This window comes from Acyrthosiphon pisum, chromosome X (genome assembly GCF_005508785.2).
Source record: "Acyrthosiphon pisum isolate AL4f chromosome X, pea_aphid_22Mar2018_4r6ur, whole genome shotgun sequence".
Classification (NCBI taxonomy): domain Eukaryota; kingdom Metazoa; phylum Arthropoda; class Insecta; order Hemiptera; family Aphididae; genus Acyrthosiphon; species Acyrthosiphon pisum.
The window spans coordinates 1,477,445-1,499,526 of NC_042493.1; the positions used below are offsets into that span (position 1 = coordinate 1,477,445).

The 22,082-nt window shown below is 29.0% G+C and overlaps 3 protein-coding genes across 25 annotated transcripts in view; 2 read left to right on the forward strand and 1 right to left on the reverse strand.

Annotated features, from left to right (window-relative positions):
• The window catches only part of LOC100163978 (E3 SUMO-protein ligase PIAS2), a 16,422-nt gene extending 3,550 nt beyond the window's left edge, over positions 1–12,872 (forward strand). For 2 of the 3 annotated variants that reach the window (XM_003241630.4, XM_016801026.2), the window contains exons 2-3: positions 10,533–11,252; positions 11,319–12,872. In XM_003241630.4, the coding sequence (XP_003241678.1) occupies positions 10,538–11,252; positions 11,319–12,328 (1,725 nt within the window). In that variant the 5' untranslated portion in view covers positions 10,533–10,537 and the 3' untranslated portion in view covers positions 12,329–12,872. Of the gene's footprint in view, positions 1–2,853; positions 4,495–10,532; positions 11,253–11,318 lie in introns of those variants that run through there. The other variant, XM_003241631.4, reaches the window with a different exon arrangement.
• LOC115033826 (zinc finger MYM-type protein 1-like) lies at positions 5,553–8,819 on the reverse strand. Its single transcript, XM_029488086.1, has 6 exons — positions 8,729–8,819; positions 8,507–8,575; positions 8,284–8,353; positions 7,932–7,999; positions 6,552–7,807; positions 5,553–6,329 (listed from the first exon to the last, which is right to left on the reverse strand). Exons 1-6 carry the CDS (start codon positions 8,817–8,819, stop codon positions 5,553–5,555), a joined length of 2,331 nt encoding a protein of 776 aa, XP_029343946.1.
• Positions 12,873–18,674: 5,802 nt separating the features above from the next.
• The window catches only part of LOC100569295, a 28,826-nt gene continuing 25,418 nt past the window's right edge, over positions 18,675–22,082 (forward strand). For 6 of the 21 annotated variants that reach the window (XM_029485829.1, XM_029485832.1, XM_029485833.1 and 3 more), the window contains exons 1-4: positions 18,677–19,256; positions 20,917–21,059; positions 21,131–21,376; positions 21,441–21,525. In XM_029485829.1, the coding sequence (XP_029341689.1) occupies positions 18,936–19,256; positions 20,917–21,059; positions 21,131–21,376; positions 21,441–21,525 (795 nt within the window). In that variant the 5' untranslated portion in view covers positions 18,677–18,935. Of the gene's footprint in view, positions 19,257–20,916; positions 21,060–21,130; positions 21,377–21,440; positions 21,526–22,082 lie in introns of all 21 variants that reach the window. The other 15 variants (XM_029485823.1, XM_029485826.1, XM_029485831.1 and 12 more) reach the window with 7 other exon arrangements.

Genomic DNA, 22,082 nt, shown 5'->3' on the forward strand with positions numbered 1-22,082 from the left:
CCCCCCCCCCCCCCCAAAAAAAAAAAAAAAAAAAAAAAAATACTAGATTAATTTTCTTATCAGCAAAAAGATGCTGAAGTAGAAAATCAGACACCAACATTGTTTTGCTCCAATCAGAATCTTAAAAAATAACTTAAATAAGAAAATAATAAACTAGAAGCTATGTATGTTATTAACTTCAAATGTTTTAAGAATGAATTGTCATTGTACCTGTATATAAATGTTAAATAAATAATAAACATAATTTAATTTAACACAATTTTTTTCATAAAATATTGGATGGGCGGGTGGGTGGTTAGAATAAAATCTTTGCTCCTTGTTTGAAAATAGTTCGCCTCGCCACTGGTATGTAACATTGTATCAAGTATGTTTTAATTTTTTGATTTTCATGTTATAAATTGTTTACTTCATGTATTACTTCTGTATTATTAAATTGAGATACAATACTAGGAGTCTCATATTTTTTATTATTGTCTTCCAAACTTAGGTTTTTTTATATTTATATTTTGTGATATTTCCAATAGGCAAACCAAATGGATATGTTTACAAAAATTCCATTTAATTGCACTATCTATACATGTACATGAAAAACAATGAGTACAAGTTTTGCATTCATCACAAACGATTTGGCAATCACAGGATTTTTTCAATTTATTTACAGTGTACATATCATCATGATCACTTGCCATCACATTCCAACAATCTTCCCCATTTTTAAGCACATTATTAGTTGACATTTCTAGTCTATTTTTGTGCCTTTTTATTAATTCTTTAATTCTAGAAGTTTTCCTTTATGAAATATAATAGGTCTGTCTATAGATTTGTCTCTAAAAAATTTCAATAATGTATGTATAGACTTATCAAGTTGTTTAACTTTTTTACCTTCTAAATAAATGTTTCAGAGTCCGGTGAATTCTTTCGATATGCATATTAGTATTTATTCCTGCATGACGACGATGACAGTAAACCCAAGTTTCCACACATGTTCCGTAATTATTAACAAAATAATTATAAAAATCAACAGTGTCATCATTAGCCGACAATTGGTTTATAGCTTCATCAAAAATTATTTCAAAGGCTTTTGGATCTTGTTCATGAAGTTAAGTCCTCAAAAGTGTGTATGTTTCACATTGCTTATCTTTAGATTTGATTTTAACTAAATTTTTTCTCCAGGCATGATCAACTTGCCAAGTGTAGTATAATCTTTGTTTTTGACGTTTCATTTCAACAATATATGCATTGAAAAAACTTTCAGCCATATCGGACATGGTCCTGCATGGGCTGCAATTGTCCTGTTAATAATTTTATTTAGAATAAAATATTGTCAGTACTGCCTCATCGATACGATTACTAATCATAAAGGCACATGGAAAACCTTCTCTCACATTTTCAAGTACTAAGAGTGTTGTTAAATTAAAGTGATAGAAATTCATACCATGAGTTTCATCTATACAAATTACATCATGTCCATATTTTTCCAACATAGACTGTTGATAATTATTCATTATAATTAACAAGATATCATCTTTTTTTAAGTTCGAAAATTATTAATCTAACTCATCTTGTTGCTTATAGTATATAAGGCTAAATTTGTCATATTAATTTTTTTAAATTTTGAACCCAACTTTCAACACTTATTGCATCATTTGCATGTAATATAACTTTATTATTTAGATTATAAGATGTTTGAATATTATGTAAATCTTTCTTTGTTAAGAGATGTATTCTTTCTAAAGAATTATTTGAAATATTATCATAAATTTCATCTAAAAGATGTTCAAAAAGTATATTCTGAGACATCTTACTCGCTTTGTTATCTCGAACATCCTTATTTAATGGTAAATGCTCTGTATCATTATCATGGCCTGTATGATTTGCTATAAACTTAACTGTACATTTTTTATTCAATTTACATATTATAGTAACATCAATACAAGATGAGCAGTATCCATTAGTTTTATTTGAACCTTGTGTTTTTGAATGCCTCAGACCTGTACCTTTTAAAATATAATTTCCATTCCTATGGAATTTATAGTATATAAATGTTTTATTACTATGATCATTATCAATAGATCCACAATTTTTTATGTAACATAATTTGGTTTTGTGTTCCATTTCATTTTTCCATAAATTAAAATTTTCAATATTTTTGAATACAAGACATTCTATGGGATACTTCAAATTAGGTTTAACTATTTTAATTGAATGGGCATTGCTTCATATTCATTGAGATTTTTGATATGGCAAAATGATTTGTCACATTTGTTACAGGAGAACACATATAATTCCTTGTTTTTTATTTTTTTGGTCGGTGCTATACTGTCAATATCAGTTAAGGGATGTTTTTTTTAATATGAGCTCTAAGATTTTTTAAGAACTTAAATTGATTTCCACACTCAGTACAATTAACTGTATTTTCAGACATAAAGGTAAAGAAGATAAGAGGTACGATTGATGAGAATATAAGACCGCCATCTTTCAGCCATTTGGCGTTTTCTGTCTCTAGGCGCTTGTGTAATATGTATAGAGTTCCTTCGCTACTTTATGTTGTTTCTATCTCAGTTATATGTTTATAATATGATCGACTAGCTTTGACGGCAGAGCGAAGTTGAATGCGCTGTCCATAAGTTTATATGTGTCTATACTCAGTATATACTGATAATAATATACCTATACTATAATATTATAAATTTATTTTAATAATGTATTAAAATTATTTTTTTTTGTTATGGTTAATTTAAACATGACAGTATTTAATAATACTAATAAATATATTTTAAAAAAAGGAAACATTTAAATACTTACATACAAATAATTTAAAACATAAATGTCACTAACATAATTTAACATTTTAAATTTTATTCCTTAAATCATAATATATTTTAAATTTTCTATGGATTTAACGTATAATAGTGTTCAATTATCGGCATCTATAGGACATATAGCTCTCCCGATGGCGATGACTGTCTGTGGTAAAATTTTCAAACAAGTGACGACACCTTGATCGGTACGTACTTACGCACCGTGGACGATAAGCTATTAAAATAATTTTATTCATGATAAATCCATCGATAGGAACCATAGAACTACCATACTCATAGACGGAGCATATAGTAGTAGTCACTAGTCCCTCGGTGAGAGTTAGGCAAGGTTTATAGATAATAGAGGTTGCCTCACAGTCGTGTAAACAAAACGAACCCCCCGCCATGTGACGTCATTGCCGTCCACCACTATTGTACGAATACAATATGCCTTACGACACTTGTTTATTTTCATTGATCTTTCGATTTTAGTACCTACTAAAATGTTTCATTACTGTACTTGTGGGGCTAGGTGCCTAATGCATGTTATTTTGTAATATTTTCTTCATTTTTTTAATTTTCATTACAGACTCGATTTACATGAGGTTTTTCGTAAATTGTAGATAATTTTCAAATTATAACGTGGCTTACATAGTTACAAACAACTAACTCTTCTGTCGATCCCAGAAAACTTGATTGTAAAATAGAAATACCACTGAACTCTATACACGGAAGGCGCGTTGTATCGGGGGTACGAAACTCCGTGAACTGGCCGAATCGGGCGATTGTGGCCTTGAACACGGTTCCAGGGGGGCGTGGCATACGTGGAATAGGGAATGGTAAACAGGCTGACCCCGCGTAGCGTATCCCGCCTATGTTTCGGAAAACGTTTACGTAAACATGTCTAGCATGATGTTGGTGCGCGGAAACGTTTCCATGTTTTTCGGAGGTTCAGACTTCAGATCATAGGGAAACAAAACCCCAATCAGCTGATCGAGTTTCGCTTCTATATTGTTCTATGGTTGTATATAATTCATGACGTGTTGAAAGTGTCCCTATATCGAGGGCTGCCATTTTTATTCCGCGAGTGTCCTTATCATAGACATAATATTATATTATGTCTATGGTCCTTATCGATGATTTTTCATGGATTGAATTAATTATCAGCTCATCTTCTTCCAAATACCAGTGCATCCACGGTTAATATCTTTTAACCGAAGGTTGGTATCTTTACTTTTTATGTATTATTCCAGATAATTTTTTTTGTATATTCCACGAGATAAATCAAAATGTCGGTCTACTAAAGTGCGAGTGTGGGACGCTTCTTTTCCCAATGTGTTTTCCATAGTTCAGTGAGAAATACACCCGTGGGCGCAATTAGCTATTTGGGTTCAAAGACCCATCCAATGTGGTTTTACATAATAAATCGAGCGGTGTTTTTCTATTTTAATTGTCCGAGCGAGCGCACCGAGTGACTACGCCAGGTGTATATGTGCTTTTACATTTTTTGTGTAACTCCGAGACCCACCCAAGGTAGTTTTACATAACAAACCGAGAGGACGTTTACGAATGTAATTGTCCGAGTGACCGCAGACAGTAAGTGACTACGCAGCGTGTGTATGAACATTTTCAATTAGGCATAACTTGACAATTTAGCCTGACCGCCAAATTCTGACTTCGTCGTCGTTACGAGGTACGTTTTACAATAAACATTATATGGATTTTAATAATTTTATAACTATAATAAAATAAAATACAGAAAAATCATAACATTTTATATTTTTATAAACTAAATTGAAACGTAGCATGGGCCAGTGTAAAATCGTACGCAGGCCGGTATAGGTAATAAAAAAAATAAATCAGGGTATAAATGCAGTTTAGTTCCCACGCGATTTTTTTGATTCCCCCCCCCCCCCCCCCAAAAAAAAATGTGTGTTGTAAAGTACTGAAGACAAAAGTCTAATTCAAAAATTCTCGCAAATTATTATTTTGGAAGTTATAACTTTCCAAAGTTTACGATTGTACGTATTTACGCATGCACTTTGTTTTCCTACGTTTTCGTATTGGATTGTCTCCTCTTATTAATTATGTTATTTTATCTTGTTATAATATTATATAAAGTGTAGTTTTGATGAAAAATTTTGATTAATATATCGGTGACCAATGTGTCCTATATGAGGTGGTTTTGCATAACAAGTCGAGGGATATTTTCGATTTGCGGAACGGAGCGACGGCGCCGAGGAGCGTAGCGACGAGTGCCGAATGCCGATACACGCGTAGTCACTGCCCAAGCAAAATAATATTTTTACTTAAATTTTCACTTATCTTTAATTGTTTTGTCCCTGATACCTACTTGAGGTGGTTTTGCATAACAAGTCGAGGGATATTTTCCAGTGCCGCAACTAGGTATTGTGGGGCCCTGATGCCAAAAATGTTATGGGGCCCCTGTACTTGTACTAAACAGTATAATGAAAAAAAATTAGTGCCACAGATAACCTTGGCCAGACCCCTAATACAAAACAAAATGTATGGCCCCCAATTTTTAAAACTTTTCAAGCAAAATATTAGTATAGTTATGTTGGTTATATTAAGTTCATCATATTTTTAATTACATCTCCAACAATACATCAGTTATCACTTATCAGTAGTCAAATAGTCAAATTAATAAAAAGCAATTAATTTATTAACTGATATTATATTTAAATTTCAATAACAAAAAATAAACAATATTATAGGTGTTATACAAATATTTTATTTTAAAAAGTTTTTTTTCCTTGCCTTCATATTTGAAAAGTCATGTATTAGTTTTTCAATATCAAGTTCTTTTGTCCTTGATTTTTCTATGTTAAGTATACTTATGCCAGTTAATCTATCTTGCGAAATAGAATTACGAAGATAGTTTTTGAGGAGTTTTAATTTGGAAAATGACCTTTCGGCCGTAGCTACGGTAACTGGGAGACTTAAATATATAATACAAGCAGTGAGAATTTGATTGTAAAGGGATGAAAGATCATATTCAATTATAAAAGAGGACAATTCTTGAATAGTTTGAATTTTTGTATTTTTAATAAATTCTTTTAATGAAATTAGTTGTCTTATTAAATCTGATGTCACATCATTATTGTAAAATGATATGAAATCATAACAAGATTTAACTATGTCTGACTCTTTCATGGTAACTATATTTTGTGGAAGTAAAAATTCAAAATTTCTTGAAACCGAATGAAGTCCTTTAAATCGATCTCGTAACTGAAATAAAGCTGTATCAATGAGAGGATAAAAAATTGCTATACAAAATTTTTCTTCCGGCACATCTAATCGTCTATCTCCTTGAATTTCTCCACAGTATTGTTTTGAATATATTTTACGGGTTGTGGGTTTCGTGGTGGATATACCCCATTTATGGCATAATTCAGATGCTGACCCAACGACGTCATCATAACCATCTCTCATTTTTTCAATTGATAAAATTGTTCCTTGCAATAAATCACATGCCTTGTGAAGATTGGTTTGTGGTGATTGTAATACCTTTGATACAATTGATAAAGGTTTTAAAATATTTTCCCAAATGGTCATCAACATAACGAATTCAAATGATTCCATTTTTTTTTTCAGTGATTTGGCTCTATTTTTTTCATTACTTTTGTCACTTGTTAATAATATATTGGTTAAAGATTTTAAAACATTTATAAAATTACATTTTAGTGAATACACGGCGTTGTGTCTTGCTTCCCATCGAGTGGCACACACTTTTTTTAATACTTTATTTCTAATTTGATCTGCGGTCTTCTCACCAAAAGCCAACGAAGCCCATCTAGGTGCGCTCTTGCTAAAGAACAGAAATATATCTTGTACAAGATCAAAGAATAAAGCTACTTTTTGAGAGCTTTTAGCAATATCAGAAATAACCAAATTGAGGCTATGAGCTGTGCAATGAATGTAGGAAGCACTTGGTACGACATCTGAAATCCTTTTTTGGACACCAGTATATGCACCACTCATAACTGATGCCCCATCATACCCTTGACCTCTACATCTTTTTATGTCCAATTTACAATTGTTCAATATTTCATAAATTAAATTAACATGATCTTCAGCACCATGCTTAATTAATGGATAAAATCCCAAAAAAGATTCCATTATTTTGAAAGATTTTTCTTCATAATCAACTATAACATATCTTATAATTAAACTAACCTGGTCTACTTTTGTGATATCTTGGGTCGAGTCCATTATTATTGTAAAGCATTGAGCATTTCGAATCTCGTCACAGATTAATTGTTTAACATTTAATGCCAATAGTTCGATGAGCTCATTTTGTATTTTCCAACTAAGATATTTTATTTTCATTTCTTCATTGTAAAGTAACTTGTTCAATACAGGATCATATTCGGCAATAAGTTTAACGGTGCGTAGAAAATTTCCTTCTGAATCAGTATTTTTTTTCCCTTCATTTCCTCTTAAAGCACAGTTTCCAGCAGTAAGACTTAAAATAATTTTTATTAATCTGGTCAAAACATCTTTCCAAAATTGAGCTTCAATCGATATTTGTTTTTCTACATTTTTTTCAATTGTTTCATTTTTTACCCAAAGTAATCTTATTTGAACAGCTTCTAAGTGTTGATGGAATTTTTCATGTTTCATTATTTTGGTACTCAAATTTTGCCAGTCACATATACCTTGAATCCAGTTATACTTGAAATTTGCGTTCAATCTGTTGGCAAAGAGCCAACAAGTTTCACAGTATACCTTACTCATTATAACTGAAAAACATAACCATTGCCTTGGAATTTTCATTCCAGTTTTAGTAGTCAAGTGATAATAATCAATTGAAAAATAACGACCACAATTTTTCAAACTGACATTTTTCAAAAGATATTTGTTTATTGGCTTACAAGGACCATATGCGATGATTTGTTTCTTTAAATTAGAATCAGTAAGGTTGTCAGGGAATCTACCTCTATCAGTAGGGTATTCTGAATTCAAATCAAGTGTAGTATTTACCACTAAAAAAACAAAAAACCAATTGATTAAAATAAAAGATAATAAATAAGTTTAATAAAATGAGTCAATAAAATAAAAATAAATAGATTTGTCATATTTGAAATTCTTAGTTATTGCATAAAATACCCAAAATGCTTGTAAAAAAATAAATAATATAAACATCTTTAAAAATAGTCAGATATTGTACAGAATTCCTAAGTAATACCAAAAATGTCATGATTATACATATTAACGGTAACACAAAATATATTATATTACCATTATTTGCAGATGTTTCATTGTCCAATGTATTTGATTCAACTCCATGTCCTACATGGTCATTTTCATCTAAAATAAATTTTAAAAACATAATAGATTATTTGATGGCTTAAATTGTTATATAAATCAATATAACATATTATAAATGTTTAGTTTAAAATGTAAAACTATTTAGAAAACAAAAGAATATACAATAATAATAAAATCAATTATTAAGTACTCATTTATTGCAGATGATTCAGTGTCCAATGTATTTGATTCAACCCCATGTCCTACATGGTCATTTTCATCTAAAATAAATTTTAAAAACATGATGGATTAATTACTGTTATTCGCTCTCATTGTTATATAATCAATATAACATACAAATGTTTAGTTTAAAATGTAAAACTATTTAGAAAAAAAAAGAATATACAATAATAATAAAATCAATTATTAAGTACCATTTATTGCAGATGATTCAGTGTCCAATATATCTGATTCAACCCCATGTTCTACATGGTCATTTTCATCTAAAATACATTTTAAAAACATGATGGATTAATTACTGTTATTCGCTCTCATTGTTATATAAATCAATATAACATACAAATGTTTAGTTTAAAATGTAAAACTATTTAGAAAAATAAGAATATACAATAATAATAAAATCAATTATTAAGTACCATTTATTGCAGATGATTCAGTGTCCAATATATCTGATTCAACCCCATGTTCTACATGGTCATTTTCATCTAAAATACATTTTAAAAACATGATGGATTAATTACTGTTATTCGCTCTCATTGTTATATAAATCAATATAACATACAAATGTTTAGTTTAAAATGTAAAACTATTTAGAAAAATAAGAATATACAATAATAATAAAATCAATTATTAAGTACCATTTATTGCAGATGATTCAGTGTCCAATATATCTGATTCAACCCCATGTTCTACATGGTCATTTTCATCTAAAATACATTTTAAAAACATGATGGATTAATTACTGTTATTCGCTCTCATTGTTATATAAATCAATATAACATACAAATGTTTAGTTTAAAATGTAAAACTATTTAGAAAAATAAGAATATACAATAATAATAAAATCAATTATTAAGTACCATTTATTGCAGATGATTCAGTGTCCAATATATCTGATTCAACCCCATGTTCTACATGGTCATTTTCATCTAAAATACATTTTAAAAACATTATAGATTATTTGCTGGCTTAAATTGTTATATAAATCAATATAACATATTATAAATGTTTAGTTAAAAAATGTAAAACTATTGAAAATTAATTTTTGAAAAACATATACCTACTACCTATTCATTATATTTTTTTATAAATTAACTTAACATAAAAACACAGTATTCTACAATATTTGAGTATTGGTAATCCAATATTTTTTTTAAGTAGATAGTTATAATATAAATATAGAGTTAGAAATGCTACTGGTAGCTACTGAAATTACAATATTCACAGTAATTTATTGTATTGGTTTAGTGTTTACTATAGGTATTATGTCTAGTTACGCGTATGCTTTGCAATTTTTAAAAATATTAAAAATAATTAAACTACAAATATGAAATATTTCGAATAAAACTTACTTTGTTCAAGTTGATCCAGTTTAAAAAAATTTTTAATTTTTATTGTAATATCAATCTACTATAGAAATATGGAATGTATATTTTCCATTTTTTTTTAATAATAAATTGCTTAATTTTTCCTTTTTGATGATGCCCCCCCCCCCCCCATAACATAAAACCTGGCCAGGGAATGCATTGCATACCCTGCCCCCCCTATTGTTGCGGCACTGATATTTTCGATTTGCGGAGCAGAGCGACGGCGCCGAGGAGCGTAGCGACGAGTGCTGATACACGCGTAGTCACTGCCGAGGGATATTGTGATATCAAGCTGTGATACGGTGTAAATTTTGGTTTTAATTAACAAGTTTTTAACAGCAAATACGATAGTTAAAATCTATTTGCATATTTCCGTTTATCATAAAAAACATACAATTGCTAATGTTTTTATCGAGGATATCACGTATTTTTGAAAAGTTTACTGTTTTATAGTTTTTTTGATATAACTTTTTAAGTAAAAAAATGCGAGAATTTTTGAATTAGACTTTTGTATTTAGTGCTTTATAACACACATTTTGGGGAAAAAATAATCGAGAAAATCGCGTGGGAACTAAACTGCATTTGTTCCTAAATCAGATTGATTCTTATTATTACTTTCTTGGACGAGCTTTCAAATATTTTTCACCCTTTACAGGAATTTGATCTAGTTAGGTTATTTGGTTACCAAAATTCAAATTTATTATGAATCTAAAAAGGTTACATAATAATCTATTCATATTATATTTTAAAAATGATAAAATATATTTATTTGTATTATGTAATTATTATAACTATACATTTACTTAATACAAATTATTAATTAAATTATTATTATTTTTATTTATTTTTTTAGTGACTATGATGGCCGACCATAATTATAAAAATATGCTGGACAGTTTTCGGACTATCGACTTGCAAACATTATTGGGAGCTTTTGGTCGAAGTATAGGAGGACGAAAATCTGAATTAAAATATCGGGCACTTGAATTATTAAGAACTAGATCACCTGGCTTAAACCACGCGGAATATCTATCAAAAATACATGAAATATATCGTTCCATGCCAATAGTAATGTCTAATAATAATGCTATTATGAATCACAGCTTATTACAAACCCAACAGAGACAAATGATGGGACAGATACAGGCCCCTCAACAAAGAATGTACCAACCTGCCCCACAATATCCTCAACAGCCAATGCATATGGCCCGAGGTGGGATACCACAGGTTATGTCCCAAATTCAAAGAGGCATTTATCATAATACCTTTAGTGCAAATACTATGGCTAATAATAACATTCAATATATATCGGGCAGTTATCAGCCTTCTGGACCTCGTTCTATTACGTCATCTCATTTGTCCTCAAGTCAGCAAATGAATGTGGCGCCACAAGGTCCATTGGGATATAATATGCAAGGAATGACAGTTGGAAATAATTCTTATACTCCATCTCCTGAAACTGTTGCCCAAATCAAGTTCAAAAAGTTACCATTTTATGAGGTAATTGACGTAGTTCTTAAGCCAACTTTTCTAGCTGGCACGGACAAATTTTCATTACAAAAGATTCCTAAAGGTAGCTATATATTTTATTATTTATCTTAAGTTAATTATATTTATAATAAGTATATTATTTATTTAGGTTTAAAAGAATCGCTATTCAAACTTTTTCTGCCCATTGAGGCTATCAATGTTGTTGCCATTAATCGTGATGTATCTCCGGGGAAAGAAGAATTTCCCTACCAGTTCCAGATTAGAATTTGTCAGTTAGCGGAACCTATGAGTGATGAGGTAACAGATTGTATGCCTCTTGGAATATACATTCGTGTAAATGGGAAATCATGTTCATTACCACTTATGGCTTCTAATAATCGGCCAGGAGCTGAATCCAGACGATATCCAAGACCTATAAATTGCACTCAACAAATCAAACTTTCGCCAATCACTCCCAACATCATCAATATAAATTGGACTGATACAAAAAATTATGCTATGGGTATATATCTTGTAAAAATAGTAAGTTCAGAAACGTTGATACAAAGACTTAAAGATAAAGGAGGTAGGAGTTCGGAAGAGACCAAAAACTATATAATTGAAAAGTTAACAGATGTCGACCCAGATTTGGCCACTACATCTTATCGATTTTCTTTGGTGTGTCCATTGGGTAAAGTTAGAATGGAGATCCCTGCAAAATCTATCCATTGTGATCATTTGCAATGTTTTGATGCGAGTGCATTTATTTTAATGAATGAGAAAAAGCCAACATGGATGTGCCCAACTTGTAACAAACCTTGTTTGTATGATGACATACAAATACAAGATTATTTTTTGGAAGTTGTTTCAAGTTCAACACTCGATGATTGCAGCAAGGAAATTGAATTTTTACCTGATGGCACATGGATAGTATATGAAGAAAATAAAGAGACAAAAACCACAAATAGTACTTTTGATGCAAAATTAAAAACTATCGATTCTGTGAATTTAGACAGCGACGAAGAAAAATCTGTTGATAAAAAAATAGAACTTAACGCCGATACTGTCAAACGACCAGAAAACGAAAACTTGAAGTTTGTTGACCTTACTTTAAGTGATGAAGAAGAAGAACCACCAAACGAAAAATATAAACAAGAAAATGAGGCATCAGGCTGCTGATGCTATACAACCAGTTGCCGTTGTTGATTTAAAACCACAAGCTCAAGTACAGCCACAACAAGCTGTTACCAGTTCTGAGCAAGGAGTAGTAATTGAAATAGACAGTCCATCCTATCCTTCAAGTCCTATCCCCACAACTGAAACCTCCTAATTTTTATTAGTATTGTAATTAAAACAATTTTGAGAAACATTGATTTTATGATGTATAAGTTCTACTCGTATAGTATAGGGTATGGTAGGGTATCCTATAAGATACAATTAATTCTTAAAATGTTATATTTAATAATTATTAAAATTATAATATAATAATATCCTTCATTTCTTTTTATATTATTTAATTATTTATTATTTTAACATAATTTTAATTTAATATAGTGAAAACACATGCTCTTTAAAATACTTTTTATGTCAGTGATCTCAAACTTAAATTATCAACAGGCCTATATATTAATTATATGTCAATGGTATGAGGGAAAAACACATTTTTACTTATCTTAATACTAAATCCAAAATCAACTAAATAAATGAAGACAACATTTATTTATGTTATTTGTAATAGTAATTTTTTTTTATTTATCTTATAATATTTATTTCTTTAAAAATTAAAAAAAAAAGTGATTTGTTATACCTAGTATTAAATACAGTTAGAGTCAGATAATGTTATTATGATATAACTGTATATAGTACTAGGTATTACAAATCACTTATTTATTTTTATTTAAATAAAAAATTTAATTTTTGAAGATATAAATGTTTATTGTGGGCTATATTTTTGAGACCATTGACCTACGTAATGTTTGGCCAGGCAGGATATAATATTTTCTATCTCAAGATAGAATACCCTGAACAGCGACCTGTTTCCGTCCGGCAGTATACATCTTCCTCATAATGGCATAATATGTGACCTGTGGAATTGGAAAAAAATTGCAGAACCAGTATTTTCTACTTTGAGACAAAGATAAATTACAATATTATCCTTATAACCATAGTATTTTACAAAAATGAACAAGTACTTTTTTCACTTATAATTCTTTTATTCTTTTGCACTTAACCTAATCCAAAAGATATTATAAATATGAAATAATTATAATAGGCAATAGGTAGTGAAATAGTTTGACAGCTACAAAAATAAGTGTTTTTTATGATCAAATTTCATATTATTCCTTGACAATTAAGTTCTATGTGCTTATCGTCATACATTAATATATATTATGGGTGACAATTGACCTAGATTTCTTACTACAACTCATAATTTATTTGCTTGATATATTTTCATTTATATGGTGGTTTTAATGACTTATTTTGTAGGCATCTATCACCTATACATACTTTTTGTTTGATACTAATTTCTCAGTAGACAGTAGTCATTGGATATTGTTTTATTGTCCATGCAATGATTAATCAGTTATGGAGTAGATACCAATTTATCTTCTATAAGAAAAGAGTGAAAAATGTTTTTGTATAAATCAGTGGCGCAACTAGGGCTAAAATTTTGGTGGGCTGTAGCCCCCACTTGATAATACATAAAAAGTAACCCACGCCCCCATATATATTCACATAAGATTATAAAAAGTAATACAAAAAAAAATATTTATTTACTCAAATTTAATTATTCACAATAACAGTATACTATATCTATGGTAATCAAAATAAAAATCCCCAGAGTACAATATTAGTTTTTATCACTCACAAATACATCATAAAAATGATTGAGAAAATATTTTTTAAACGTTATAATTAGTGTGAATATCACATTAATAATATTTAATTACAAATATATACTTATAGTATAGGTATAAACTGTACATATTAAATATCATTGAAAAAATTAAAAATCAAGTAGAGATTTAAGAAAAATTAAATTAAAAAACAAATCTATGTTCAAAGTTTAAATATATAGGTAGGTAGATAGGTAATACAGGTACCTAACCTATATTAAATACAATTTAACTTAGGTATTTATTAATATTTATATTATAATTTTCAGGCGTTAACAATAATAATATTTTTTATATTATGTATTATAATATATCCCCAAAATAAAATATTATATTTCCTAATAATATTTTGACTTTAAGCAAAATGTCAATATTAATAATTAATCTTACTATAAGAAGCCGATTTAAGTTTTATTTATAGACACAAATAATTATCAAATAAATGATCAATGAATGTAGGTAGTAGGTACCTAATTTTTTATATGTATTTATATTTTTTATATTTTTTAATATTTTGCTTAAAATCATGATATAAAACAAAATAATATTATTGTTAATTTTTGAAAATTATTTATTATATTTTAATTTTTTTAATGAAAAGTAGCTATACCATACCACCAATAAGTATAATATAGTTGTAATTAAATATTAATAATATGATAATTATTACACCAATTAGCGTTTAAAAAATAATTGATCAATCAATTTCATGTACCTAGTTGTGAGAAACATTGTATTCTAGGGGTTATTTTTCCTAGGTTCAGGGATTTTTATTTCGCAATTCACTGTTTCTATACTTAAGTTTAGTGCATATTCATTAAAATTATGTATAATAATCTTACCAATAAACCGACATAAATTGTTTTCTTCAAACAAATACAGGCATATACAGCTAATGATATTTACCATATTTATCATAGCCTATAGGCAATATAAAATAATTGTAAGGTTTAAATACAAATTAGATAATTACATTCCCCCCCCCCCTAAAAAAAAGTAAAAATACAGTTTAATTTTTAAAAATTTATTAATATTTTTGGTAAACAAATGAATAATTTATTTTGCGGGGGCTATTACAAGTTTAGGGGGGTTAAGCCCCTCCAGCCCCTCCCAGTTGCGCTTATGGTATAAATGTGGCTACTGGCTAGACAAACTAGAATAATTGTAAGACATTTTACTTGAATTAAATCAATATTTTTTTATTTTATTAATTAAAATAATATTTGCAGTCTGTTAGTAGTTACATTTTATTTTTTAAATGAAGTAACAATAAGAAACATTGTTATAATTACAGTTAAAGTGATGTAAAAACATATCAATGGCTGGCCCACCCACTAACAGTAAGTACCTCAACAATTTTTTGTTATGTATTAGCACGGTTTATGGTTGAGGTTAGTGAAACATTGCTTTGGCTCCAAAACTTTGTACTCAACCTTATGTTATAGAAGTAGAAATAAATAGAAGTTTTACAATAGCAGTGTATGTTTTCTTACAGAATAAAACATTGACAACTTATGAGAAAATGTGCACTACACTTTAAAAAAAATGTGAAGAACAACTTTTATATAGTGATCCTGTGATAGTAAATGTTGATTTTGGATGTGAAGTATACATAGCTATTACACATATTCTTGGGCATATTCAGGGATGATAAAAATAATATGAATCCTATTAGTAAAATTAAAATAAAACAAACCAATATTTTTATCGAATTTTTTAATAAATTTTATAAAACTGATGTAATTTCCCCAATATTCTTAATAAATTGAATTTTCATTTTCATTCTTAACGTTTTATGAATGATTTAACAAATTATTATTTTTTTATTTTATACTCTCCTTTATTTCATTATTTGTATTATTCATTTATTGCTACTATATTGTATTATTATATAATTTTTATTTTTATTACTCGTAATTGGAAATTATTTCTGTTAAACAAATAACAATAATAATAATAATAATTATAATTATTATTATTATAACTCAATCGGAATTTAATCAAACTGACTTTTGGAATAACTTTTGTTCTAATCATTATTTTTAAATTTTTTTCTTATATATAATTTATAGCCACTTGCTGTTCACGTGTAATGAAAATAAAATATTTTTTATTTTTAATACTGAAAATAAAAAAATTTAAATTTGCCTTATGTTTTTTTGAATAGCCAATTTGTGAATCTTATTCTAAGAACGATTTGAATGGTGAAGACATCTATCTAAGTCATGTAGTTTATTTTTAGAATTTTTTTAAATATAAATATATTTTTGATTAATTAATTTGGAACGCAATTACTTTTTTAAAAATATTATTTTTGGAAATTTGTTAACTTGGGTATATTCTTAAAACTATTTACTAATCATATAATTTTAACATTTTGTCATACATCAATTTTTTTTTTTTTGATAAGTTATTTCTGTTACACCATGTAGAGAAGATCAAAAGTCAATTTAATTTTTTAGAAAAATAGATGGTTCTTATTTGTTTGTAATATCAACTATGGTATAGCATGTTTAAAAAACATTGTTCCTGGGGAAGCTGAAACTTGATTAAATTATTTTGATATAACAATATATCTAAATTGGCAAGTACAGGCAAGTTAAGAAATTTTCCTCCTAATGTATGGAACATAGGTACACAAATTAACTTTTAATGATAATGAATATACAAACAATTCAACCGAAGAATGGAATAATAGTAGGACAAACAGATCCAACAATTTGGACTATTATAGGTAAAATAAGGTTAGAAGTGGCAGCTGATGAAACAAAGCTAGCCCAAATAGCCCAGGTACGACTAAAAACTGTATAAAAAAATACAAATCCAGTTAAAAAAAGGGTGGGTAAGTGGATGTCGCTTTGCTGTACAGTAGGTTACAAGTGGGTAACTGTATAATGGATGGTATTAAATTTGAATTCAATGATATAATATCATTGTATACGAAAAACGATTCTGAGCGGTGACCGTTTGTCAGTCTGGATATTTTATATTATATTTATATATTGTTATTACTATTATTATTAATACGATAGCCGTAAGTTGAATTAATATTATAAAATTACAACAAAATAACTAAATCGTTATTCTTGGTTATTTAATATATAATTTCCACCAAATTTGAACATAAAATATCAATAAATAAAAAACGTGTAAACCAATTTCATCTAAACCAAAAAATATAAGTTACCTAGTTCTGATTTCACCAAAAACTTATTTATGTTATTACTCATTGAATAAAATAAAAAAAATCAATTTTAAGTTTCTCAGGTATGCAAATGTTTGAAATAGCTTTATAATTCATTTTATGTGGTTTATTAATAATAACATAAAAAGTAAGTATGATAGGCAAATTATGATTCCACCAAATGGTTAATCATATAAATACAAACATTTCTAAAAAAAAAATATTCTAAAAACTTAAATTTTTTGTATTTTAAATTCAGAAACACGATTTTTGTAAAAATTTAGCATTTTGAATTTTTCTGACTTTAACTTTCAAAAGAAGTTCGACCGGCTTTTTCCAAAAAATATTAATTTGTTCCAGTTTGATTGTTAGGCAGATTTTTTAAACTTTTTCATTTGGAACATATTTTGATAATTTTATGAATCTCCTGTAAAGACTATCTTGAGAAAATTTCATGAAAACATGAATAGTTTTATCTAAACATTTCACCCTTTTCCCTTCATAATATATATGCTTCAAGATTTTGTGAATTGATTCGAAATACTATTCGTATTTATCCCAAGCCTCAACCTAAAACAATAAGCCCAACATTGTGGCCGCCTTGAATAATATTCCTCAAAGTACGTTCCAAACTTATTAGTATCATCATTATCCTGTCAATGTCTAAAAAACATTTAAGATTTTCTCGTCTGTGTTAGGAAAAGTTAAGTTTATGTTTTGTTTTGTTTTATATATAATAAAATAATGCATAATAATATAATATAATATTTAAGGCCCCTGCAAACCCTATTATTTTTTCATCAAAACGACCTTAGCGACTGACAAAAATTAAAGTATTTCTAGTGGTTCGATTTAAAAAATGTAAAGATGTTTTAATTGGTCAACAAGTCTTCTTTGCATCGGTCAGAGCATATTTTTTATTTTTTTATTTTTTTGAATATATTCAATACTAAAAATTTATAAATTTATAAAATATAAAATATTTATTCTCGTCAAGAATTTACTAAAATTGAAAAAGTACTCCGACCGATGCAAAGTAAACTTGTTTACCAATACAAACATCTTTACATTTTTTAAATCGAACCACTAGAAGTACCTTAATTTTTGTCAGTGCGACGGCTATTTCACGTCCATAAATTGGTTTTGAATATTTCGATATAGACATTATATGACTTGTGCATGTTCGTGCGTGCGACCACAAACCAGATAAGAAATAATAATGTATTGTAAATTGATGTGGTCCGTGGGTGATGGTAGGGGAGTATACGCGTGTATACTAATGATAATTTACTACACACACTAAGACGATCAGTAATCGCAGAAACGAAATAATTGCCTAAACACAACTCCTTAAAAATGACACATTTGCAGGGGCCTTAAGATTTGGCGGTATCATTCAATCTATGATAACAGATATTGTAAATATTTGATAGAACTATTAAGTGATAACACAGCCAAACATTTTGCTGCAATGAGACACTCGTATCTTAGCAACCCGCGCATATTGCTCAGTTTTGCTCACGAATTAAGATATATCTTAATTCGTGGTTTTGCTGTTTGACGTTCGTAGTGGCGTCATTCGCTCAAGCAACGGGCCGCCGGTCCGCTTGAAACAATTCCAGTCGCTCGTACGTGCCGCCGTTCCGTCTCTCGCACACCCGTTTCCGGTCAGCTCTAACCGGTGGCCGCGTCTCCTCCGGTCGCAATGCACTTCGCACTAGCCACAACGCAAGGCGGTCGCCCTACGACGGTCACCACGGCCGCGATGTCTAATGACAGCCCGCGGACGTCGGCCGTCCCCGCACCCACCTCCTACTTGCCGCACGCTGTGCCGTCCACGTCCCAAGGCGTCGGTGCCACCAGCGCAGACGCATCGACAGGCCCTAATTCCGACGACCTCACCGCCGGTGGATCTCAGATCACGATGGAAGACTACAATGACACGTCTTCGGAAGACGAATACCAAAAGTCTGGGTCCACGTTCACCATGGCTTTGGGCCACTACTTTTTCGAGAGGAACTTGATCGTGAGTTTGGCAGTGACGCTTGAAGTTAGGCGGCTGTCGTGCTAGGGGGGGGGGGTGGTGAGGTATCGTGGGTGGCGGGTTGTTCCTTTCCTTCATTGTATCTCTTCTGTTCTCTTTGTCACAGTGCTGGTGTACCCACAACCTACTTGTACTATATTTATTGGCTTCTATGATTTTTTTATAACAATTGATTTGGTAGGTACCTACGTATAAAAAACATTATACCCCCATCGGTGGCAGTACAATATGTTAGTAGGTACCCATCTACCGTAGGAGTGCTATACATTAAGCAGGATTTAAATTTTTTAGAATATTAGTGTCAGGAGAGCAGTTTTTATCGATCGATTAAAGTTGATACATTTTACATTGTCTCCATAAAATTTTGATTAAGGTTGTGCTTAGTATTGTTCACTATTCTAAGTTAAATTATTTATTTTTAATTATTAAAAATTTTGTAGTATGTTTGACGAATCATGAACAATTTGTCCCTTTCGTTTTGTCCTCTTAAAAAAAACCAGTTCACAGATGTTTCATCTCTGTCAATTATTAAGATGTTTGGTCCCCGGTATTTTAATTCTACCCTTTTTTTTATTATTTAAAACTTCAATTCTCATGAAACCTAACATTTCAGAATATTTATTGGTTGGTCAGTTATATTTATAAGTCAGAAATATTAAAATCGTCTATTAAAACTGAAAAGTATTTTTTTGATCCAAGTGTAACTTGAGTCATGGAATCACGTAATTCATTATTATTAATATTATTTTATTTAGGTGTTTTGAAGTTTTTTTATTAATTATTATTAAGATTTAGGACTGTACCACTAAGTACCTATTTTCTAACTAATATTATACATTGAAGAAATGAAAACTAATGTTAAATTTACAGTCTGATTATCTTTCATTTTTTACCTAAAAATATAAAAAACGCACTGTTGATTACTTTATGTATTATTACATCTACTTCAAAAACAAGAGGGTTATTGAGATTTATGTTATTATCTGTATACACAAGTCAATTATACTAAAAATTAATGTAGGTACTTTACTTTACAATATTATGTAAGATAACAGTAAGAAACATTTTGCTCAAAGCTCAATATTTACCGAGTAAAATTAGTTTTTGATGAAAAATGCATATGTGGCCCTAGAACTGCCCTATTAAACCTAACTTGCGGCAGCCATATAAAAATTAATATAAGATCAGACATGTGAGTTTGAACAGTACTTAAATACCTGTTTATCTAGATATATAATGCAAGATCAAACTTTTTTGATTAAAATTAGTATTCTATGATCATTTGTTACAAATTTATATTTTATACTAAATTATAGTTTAAATTTGGCACTGCTACGGTAGCACCTAGATTAAATTATATTAAAATGTATAAGCACCAAATCTAAAACCTTATCAATCGATCCGGTATGATTTAACGACACTAATTTGAGGGATGTGGCACAAGTAATTGTAGCACAGCTTTGATGACAAGGCGACCTCAATTTCTGTTTATGCCAAACTTCCCAGCCAAAACCTTTCCTCTGCTCGTGGCAGTCTGTAGTCATTTTGACTTATAAATATATTAAATAAATTTTATTTATTGGTTATTATTTCATTTTTTTTCATTTTTTTTCATTATTAATGTTATATTCGTTTTTTTTAGGAAACTCCAAATAATTACCAAGCCAGCAAACCTGTCATAGACTATGTGAATTTGAAGTTTGTTGAAAACAATTTTAGAACATTGGGACTTGATGAAATGTTTGATAAGAATAATATAAGGAGAGCTGAAACGGAATTTGAATCGTGAATTAAACATTACATTAATATCTAACAATGAATACCTAAACAATTTCATTAATTAAATATTTGTTTAGGTTTGAAGTATGGTTCTCTCACTTGAAGAAGTATGCTGCTGACAGAGAATATATCAGAGATCTCCGTCTACCATTGTTTTGTCATCTTTATTTGAATCTATATGCACCACATAATCATGCACGTCTACAGGCCTTTTTGAAAACATTTAAATATTTATTTGCAAGCCCTAAAGGAAATATTTATCTGGAGGAGCTGCGAAATGTTACTGATATATTAAATTTATCACCTCGTCTTGAATATTTCAGGTAAATATTGTATATAATCATTAAATTGCTTACATTAATAATGATATTAAATGTATTATTTCAGACGAAACAAATTTGTGTATGGTGTCTCTCCTATGTTTGTAAACCGTCTTTATGATTTTTTTCAAATTAATTTCATGCTCCAAGTGGTTTGTATATTAGACTATAATATTCTAGTCAATATAAATAAGTTAATCATTATGAAGACACAGTAACAAAATCAGTTATCTTTAAAGACAGATTTGTGTTTCATAAACAAATATATATTAAGAGTATAGTTGTATTTATTGTCTTAGTCTTTCAATCAGCTTAACATAGCAAATTTATATTCTGTTGAGCAAATTAAGTTTTAATATTAGCGAATTTTCAATTATATAATCTATTATTAAATGTAAAAGTAAGAATATTTGTATTATTTTGTTGGTTTTTATTTAATGTTTTAATTTTAAAGTCAAGTTAATAATATAATATATTGCAATTTAAAAAAGTTCATAATACCTTTAAAATTTAACCATTTTAAATAATATTTTAATTATTAAATTTGATAATAGGTAAATTAATTTTAATATTGTAACAAATAATAATAATAGTTTCTACTGCTGAACATGTTTTTTCTATGTTATTCATTTTATCTTTTAAGGGTCCCAGTGCCAATTTTTCAAAATGTCCACAATTCTATAAAATCTGAAAATAAAATTTTATATTT